We start from the raw sequence: 8091 nt of genomic DNA on the forward strand, positions 1-8091 counted from the left end.
GCCTTCAGCCACCCAGGAAAGTTCGGCTGTTTTTAAGTTTAGGCAAACGCAGGAAGCCATGTGGGTGAGACAAAGATAAACAGTATCTGTCCATGTGCTATGTGAAATAGACGGATGAAAATAAGCGACACTCATGAGCAGGTCCGTACCAGCCACAAAAAGACAAGAAACGAGTGATCCTACTGCGATCATTAAAAGAAAAGCCTTTTCTGAGAAGTAAGAAGCGGTTGAAGAGCTGTCGCATGGAAGTGCATTTTCCACCCTGTGAAATACCTTTTAGAGGTGTAAGCTCCACTTTTTCTGGAACTTCGGGTTTTTCCGGAACCTTCTTCCTTGAAACAGCTTTAAAGAATAAGGACTTAGTTTTATTATTTGCATGTTTGAAGTTATCAGAAGTAAATGATCACATTCCTACTCTAAGAATCAAGACCAAGCTTTGCTTAAGAGCAAAAAGCATTAAGAACAGCCCAAAGCAGCCACCAGAGAACATACAAGAAGTGCCTGACCATGCGGAGTGCAGTTTTCCTCCCCTGTTATCTAGTAACTGCACTGGCTGAGGAAGAGGATGGTTTTTGTTCTTCGGAGCTATAAGAACTTCTCTTTAGGGTAGAAATTTAACAGTAAGGTGCCGCCGTATAAAATGCCAATCAGCAGATGGGTGGTGGTTCTAGAAGCACCCACTTTTTATGTGTAATCTGTCTTAAAATACTGGAAATTTCCCCTGGTCGTGAGGAAGACTTGCAGAGGGCAGAAAGCAATGTCTCGTAGAAGATGCTGGTTTTGTTTAGGTACCAGTACTCGTCTAAGATTTTGTCTATTTTAGATCGAGAATTTTCATGACATCACTAGTAAGATGATATTTTATTAAGATAACATGATTCCTTCACTTGCCAGTTTATTTCAACCTTTACAGATGTTGATATCTAAAGAACTAAAGAATATAATATCAATTCTAAGAAAAATCAGACCATTAAAAGAATGAAGATATGGGAATAGGTGTTTGTTACAATGAGAATAGATGCTGACTGTAAAGTAATTCAGAACCATTCTTTCTGGCTCCCTTTTTAGAACGACCGCAGAACACAATTGGTTAGCTTTAAGTTGGAAAAAATATGGAGGGACAGTGAGAGGTCTCTCATATGCTTTCCTTGCATGACACGCAAGCAAATCACAGTTATGGGATGCTGTAGATATATTACTTGTAATATATTTGAAAGCACATAAAATTCCTTAAGAACCAAGCTGTGGCTTCTGTATAAATGTATTACTGCAATATTAAAAACATCTTGCAAAGACTTCCTATACATTTTACATGCATAAGACCTTAAAGAGAAGCATAGCAACCAGGCTTTGAAGTCAGAAACGACTCTCCCCACTGCTGCGGATGAGAAGCTGGTGGGCTAGCCCCCAGCTATCACCAGAGGAAGCTGGCAGCACACGTTCTGATATTCAGAACACCAGGCATGTCCTAGCAAAGCCACCCAGGGTCTCTGGCAGCAGAGAAACACCCATCTCTCTGTAACCCCCACAGCCCGGTCACATCTGAAAGCACACGCTGCCCAAAGAATGCATTTCTTGCAACCGCCACGTCAGACGATTGGGTCGAAATTTGAAGCCAGTTAGTACGACTTGGGAAGCAGCCTTTAAGTACCTTTAAGTTGGAACCGTTTTTCCTTCACATCTTCCTTGGGGGGAGCAGGAGGTGGTGGTGCGGGTTTCGGTTTGAGTTTGGGTCTCTCAATAACCTTCTTTTCAGGTTCAGGTTCTTGAAAGAGTATTTCAGGAGGGTTAGTGGATATTTAAAATTAGAAATTTAAATACACAAACATGAAGTAAAGAGTTGGTTTTTTTTTAATAGACGAGTGTTCAACATAAAACAAATAACACTGGCACACAGAGAATGAGAAACAGCACAGACACTAATCAAAACAACAAAGGAAGCATCCAGATAAACCACATTTGACACAAGAAAAACACAAAGTACATGGAAACACAAAGAAGAGATGCACATTGAAAACCAAGATTGTCTTAAAGACAGATGCCAAGAGACCCATTCTATGGATGGACCCGCCCAGACGGTCGACTTCTCAAGATGAAGAACGTTTTTGTGTGACGGTGGAGAGGAAAGTCCAATGAATTGAATACCTTGTACAGTTACTTCTTCTGGCTGTGGTTCAGGTTCAGGTTCAGGTTCAGGTTCAGGTTCTTCTGGCTCAATAGACTTTTCAATTTCATGTTCTTTAAAGAATGTTGACAAAGGATAGAATGTAAAAGTCTTTACAAACACATACAAACTTTACATGGATATAAAGATGACAGATATAAAGAAAAACATACAAATTTCAACAAATTCACTTACATAAAAAAGAAGTCATCCAAATTTCTTATCATTGAAATTTTCATTACAGTTAGTTTATTTGATGTATGTAAGATGACTTTTAAGAAATTTGACACTGGGTAACTATTTAAAGGTACCATGCAATCATTGTAATTTTTCCCCCTTAGTAAACTATAGTTTTTTGAAATTTACAATTAGCATCAAGATTAATAAAGAATATAATTCTAAAGAATGATAACTATTTGAAAAATATAACGGTAATTTTTTAACAGGAATCTTGATGAAATTTAAAAATACATATATCTAAAGATATACCTTCAACAGGGGGGATTTCTTTTCTATGAATGGTTATGGATGCTTTTTCTTCATATATAATTTCTTCATATGTAATTTCCACAGCAGCCTCTTCAACTTAAAAAACATAGTACTTTATTTTAGAGTATATTCAGAGTAGGGTACTGTCATTGCTAAATTGCACCAGATCAAGTTAATACACACTCTATAAGTTGTTATCCCAGTGACCTCCAAACATCAATAACTTCAAAACATAAAACAGACAAAAAAGACAAGGCCCATCTACAAAGAAGATGATTTTCACTTTTCTAAGAGTTACTGTGCAGGTATGTACCTCGGGCAGGTGGAGCTTCTGGCTCTTCAGGGATAAGAACAGGCACTTTCTTTTCTGGGATGATTCTTTTGGGCACTTCAGGCACTTGAAAGAGAATGGTTTTGTTTACTATTAAGATTTTAGAAGATGTGCAAGAGTTTGTAAAGAGTAAAGAGAGTAAGGGGAGGAGGTTTATCTTAGAGACTTCATGGACAACATGGCTTCTGAGACCCAACCCTCTATTGATCCTGTCTTACAAATGAATCTTCTCCGCTTCCTTGCTTCACTTCCTCTGGGTCTTTTCTTTCACACGCCATTCCCTGACAGTTCACACCTGGACCCTCAAGTCTTACTGCCGTGTTGATGACTTCCCGCTCTAAATCTCTAGCCCTGATCTCCTGTCCTCCACTACCGATTTGCTTTCTCAACTAATATACATGACCAGTTAAAAATACGTTCTGTATCTTCCCTTAATATGCACCATTTTCTTGGACATCTAGTGGCAACCCTCAGGATCATCTGGAGCTCCTCTATTTCTTTAATAGTTTTACTTTTGGTCAGACATCAAGCCCTATTAAGTCCATCTCCATTTCTCAAAAATCTAGTCCGTTGTTTCCATTTCTACCACCACTGAATGAGTCCAGTGTTTCTCAAAGGGAGTGATCCTGCCCCCTCGGGGTGGTGGGGTGGGGGTGGTGGTGTCGGGAGTGGGAACACTCCAAGGGGAGTGTCAAAGCAGATACCTGCACTTTTTCGTAGATTATGAGCTATAGTACCCATGGGTTTAATTGCCAAGGGGGTGTTGCATAATTTTGTTCTGAGAAGAGGGCAGTAGACCAGACAAATTTGGAACTCCTGAAGCTCCACTCCCAATGATCTGAAATAATTGCAAAATCTCTTTACCACAGCCTCCCTGTCTTCTATTATGTTGAATTTACTATAAATGATTTTTCTACAATAAAATTCCTATTAATTTACATACTTGCTTCAAACCTTTTGAAGTTTCCTATTGTTTCCATGACAAAGTATAAGTTTCATATTGCCATTAAAATAACTCTTTATCATCATCCCAATATTAATATCCCAGCTTATTCTTTCAAGATACGCTATAGCCTATCCCTACCTAAATTATGCATATTTGATAGACTTTGACCACACTAGACTCTTCTACCTTTGTGCCTTTGGGTAAGCTCTTCCCTTTGTGTAGAATACCATTTCCTCAATTTCTACGTGCAAAAAATCTATCAGAACTCAAAATTCTATGTCTTCTACACAGCCTTCCCACATACCTCTACCTGAAATGAATTTATATCTTGGTGTTTCAATAGTCATTTGTACTTATTTTTAAGGTGTGGTTACCTTCTGCCTATATTAGTGTTGGGTAGCACATGCCTTGCTCTACTCCCATCAGATACAAGTTTCTTGGGGGAAATCATCTTTCCAAACCCAGTGTCTTGTTAATGGCAAGCCTTCACTAAAACACACTGAATGGCGCTGATTTACACCCAGGATGCGAGAAGGTCCCTCTTCTACCGTCTCTAACTACGTACTGCTCTACGATGGCACAACCCAACCTCCTTCACTGGTTCTCCTGCTGGTCTGTCCCATGTTCTCTTTCTCGGCTCTCATTAATGTCTCCTTTTAACTTCTCTCTGTGAAATGTAGTTTTGCATAAACTCTCTCTCAGTATTTTTTCCACTCTAGGAACTATCACTAAAAAACTCCAGTACTGGTCAGAGCAATATTGCTTTTTCTTCATGGTAGGTACCTTTCTCAGGAGGAACTTCTGGCTTTTTCATAACAGGTACGGGTTCTTTCTTTACTGGAACAAGTTTCTTGGGCACCTCGGGTACTTTGAAGATATTAGTTACATTTTAAAAGAGATTTTAAAGCATTTAAAAATGTTAAGAATAAAATAATCCTATAATTGTCGGGCATTGTTAAAATTAACGGAAACAAGTAATGACCTTTGGTCTCTAGTTTTACAACAATTTTAAGAGGATTCCACCTTTAGATAGCAAGAGTAATTTTTAAAAAATGATGTTGGTGATGGCAGGAATACCTTTAGCTTCTGGAGCTTCTGGCTTCTTAACGGTTGGGGCTTTCTTCACTGGGACAACTTTCTTTGGCATCTCAGGTACTTGAAAGATATTAGTAGCATTTAATATAAAACTGCACGATACACTATACTGTTCAACAGTATAACAGAGAGAACAGTTAACACACACTTTATACAGCACAGCACATTTTCAGAAAAGAGTAAAATTTTAGACAGCCTAGGAAAACAAAGAAATCTTTATTTACAATCAGTACCTTTAGGTGCTGGAGGCTCTGGTTTTTTGATGACTGGAACTTTCTTTTCTGGGACAATCTTCTTGGGCTCTTCAGGCACTTGAAAGATAGGACTTTGTTTTAGAGCCAGGTGATCACAATGAAAAGTGAAATGCAAATGACTGACTCAACAAAGACCACCTATCCCTCTTCAAAATGCACACTGGGAAATTGTGTAGCAGCAAAACTTTGTGTGTGTAAGTAACTTCTGTTCTTGCCGATGTAATGGGATTTTAAGCAATAGGATAGAAGGCTGGCATTTTACCTTCAGGGGGGTCTATGACAGTGATAACGAGTGTGTGGGGATGTGTGTTCAGACGGGCTGTCTGCAGCGTACCTGCTGGTGGAGGGGCTTCTGGCTCCTCCTCTTCTGCAGCAGGAATTGGTTCTTCCTCTTCAGGAACAATTTCCTCAGGTTCTTCATAGACTTTAAAGAGACGAGTTAATATTATCATCTCAGTTTTTGGAACAACGTTCTCAAGGGCACACAACACCAAACTTTCAATTGCTATCTTCCTTTGTTTTTTGTTAAGATGGAATTTTTCTTATCTGTTCAGACTTCGCTCTCTGTTGATTGAATACTCAGAACACCTTTGGGTTATTTAATGTCATTTATACTGAAAGCTATTTTTTGTTGGCTGCTATTAAGACGATACACAGCGAAACACAGACCGATTCAACAGTGTTTACTTGTACAGTTCAATGACATGTACTATAGTCTTCCAGTTGCGACGCTATTCTCACCCTCCTTTGCCAGGCTTCCCACCCCATTGGCATGTACTCACTTGCCTTTTGAATCTCTCTAGTTGTGCTCTTCAACTTGCCTGTGCACGTTTGAGAGGTCAGATTGAACAGAGTTGACTGTTCCCTATGTGGGTACCCTTGACTGATAATCCAAAAGAGATCTGGGCTTGGAGCCCATTAAGAATGAGGAGTTAAGACAAAAGATTAGAGGATGGGACAAGGACCACACGGTAACGAGTTAGCGAGAAAGAGAAGCAAAGCTAACAGAAACAGACACAGGTGGCAAGTTCAGGAATGAGTTATGAGTACCTTCTGGGGGAGGGGACTCCACTTTCTTGGGAACAGGAATGGCTGGCTTCTCTTCTAAGACAGGCTTCTTTGGCATCTCTGGCACTTTAAAGATATTAGTTATTTTTACCAATATTTTCTTGGTAGTTGAAATGTGTATGAAACTTAGACCATAGCTATTCACATTGGTTAAGTAACCCCCAGAGCAGATCCAAGGACAACATTCAGAAGAAAATCTATGATTTGTCCTTGACCATCACTGGTGGGAAGAAAATCGGCCCACATAGAATACCCATGTTATTAGCTCTTCCAATGCCCTTAAGAAAATTTAAAATAAAGAGATGATGTTATTTAAAACCTCTAATCCCTAACGTCCTGGATAGAAGATGTGAGGTAACCAGGGGCTTCCGATAAGAGGTGACTTTTGAGACCGAGAGTGAGTGAGTACGGAATCGCATGTACCTTCAGCTGCTGGGACTTCCGGCTTTGGGGGAGCAGCCACTTTCTTTTCTGGAACAACTGCTTTCGGAGCTTCGGGCACTTTAAAGATATTAGTGTTTTAACATCATGAAGGTGACGTAAGCATTCACCATATTTACAAAGAACAAGACACACTGTAAGGCTTGGAGGCTGTCTCCATCTCGGTCCAATGGGCAGCGACATGTACCTTTAGCAGGTGGAAGTTCTGCTTTTTTGGGAGCCACTTTCTTCTCAGGGACAACTTCCTTGGGTGCGCCGGGCACTTTAAAAGATATGAGTAGTGTTGAAGCCCATGGTTTCAACGACATACGGAAATCACTCAGAAGCAAAGCAGAACACAACAACTTAAAAGACGAAACTTTCTCTTTCTGTCTGTACGAAGTTAGCAGCAGGAAGAGATACCTTTCCCTGGTGCTGGTGGTTCAGGTTTTTTGGGACTGACGACAGGTGGTTTCTTCTCTGGGACAGGTGTCTTAGGTGGCTGGATCACTAAAGGTATTAGAAACTGTGTTTTAGAAGCAGTGATGATGGAGAAATGTAAAAAGAGCTCTCACGGCCCAGGACTTTCAGCACAAGAGGATGAGAGACTGGCTCAGGGGTCGTAGCAGCACCGGCCAAGTACCTTTTGCAGGAGGAGCAGGGGGCTCTGGCTCTTCAGCAACTGCAGCTGGAGCTTCTTCTGGAACGACTTCCTCAGGCTCTTCATACACTTGAAAGACACGAGCTCATTTCAAGACCAGAATGGACTAAAGCACATTTCACAGGGGAAACATCTCCCAAGGGGGTTTCACAACAATATAGAGAGGCATGCATTTCATACAGTAGAATATGAATTTGGATCATCTTTCATTACCTGCAGGGGGTGGGCTTTCAGGTTTGGGGGGGATGACTTCAGGTATCTTCTTTTCGGGGACCTTTGGCACCTCGGGCACTTTAAAGATATTAGTATTGTTGTGATTAGACAGAGCAGAGACCAGAGGACAGTATCAACACAGTGACATGAGGGCGACTACCTTTGGCAGGTGGGGCTTCAGGCTTTTTCGGAGGCACCACAGTCACTTTCTTTTCGGGCACCGCTTCCTTGGGCGGCTCGGGCACTTAAGAGATATTAGTAACGTTATATGTAGCAGTCTTGGGGACTACAGGAATAAATAGTAATCAAGAGCAGAAGGATGAGCTCTTTTGAAGCCCAAGAGCTTTGTCAAGTACCTTTGACAGGTGGGAGGACTTCAGGCTTCTTCGGAGGTGCTGCAGGCACTTTCTTTTCGGGGACCACTTTTTTGGGGGCCTCGGGCACTTAAAA

At 40.8% G+C, this 8091-nt stretch overlaps 1 protein-coding gene across 1 annotated transcript in view; it reads right to left on the reverse strand.

Annotated features, from left to right (window-relative positions):
• The window catches only part of TTN (titin), a 315644-nt gene that overhangs the window by 122346 nt on the left and 185207 nt on the right, over positions 1 to 8091 (reverse strand). Inside the window, exons 159-170 of the mRNA XM_045294579.1 lie at positions 7998 to 8084; positions 7802 to 7885; positions 7642 to 7719; positions 7411 to 7497; positions 7191 to 7277; positions 6976 to 7050; positions 6771 to 6848; positions 6330 to 6413; positions 5614 to 5703; positions 5259 to 5336; positions 1652 to 1765; positions 274 to 342 (exon numbers count right to left, since the gene is read on the reverse strand). Coding sequence (XP_045150514.1) covers positions 274 to 342; positions 1652 to 1765; positions 5259 to 5336; positions 5614 to 5703; positions 6330 to 6413; positions 6771 to 6848; positions 6976 to 7050; positions 7191 to 7277; positions 7411 to 7497; positions 7642 to 7719; positions 7802 to 7885; positions 7998 to 8084 — 1011 coding nt within the window. The remainder of the gene's footprint in view (positions 1 to 273; positions 343 to 1651; positions 1766 to 5258; positions 5337 to 5613; positions 5704 to 6329; positions 6414 to 6770; positions 6849 to 6975; positions 7051 to 7190; positions 7278 to 7410; positions 7498 to 7641; positions 7720 to 7801; positions 7886 to 7997; positions 8085 to 8091) is intronic.

This window comes from Echinops telfairi, unplaced genomic scaffold (assembly GCF_000313985.2).
Source record: "Echinops telfairi isolate 266 unplaced genomic scaffold, ASM31398v2 ScPeMD7_3;HRSCAF=10, whole genome shotgun sequence".
Taxonomy (NCBI): domain Eukaryota; kingdom Metazoa; phylum Chordata; class Mammalia; order Afrosoricida; family Tenrecidae; genus Echinops; species Echinops telfairi.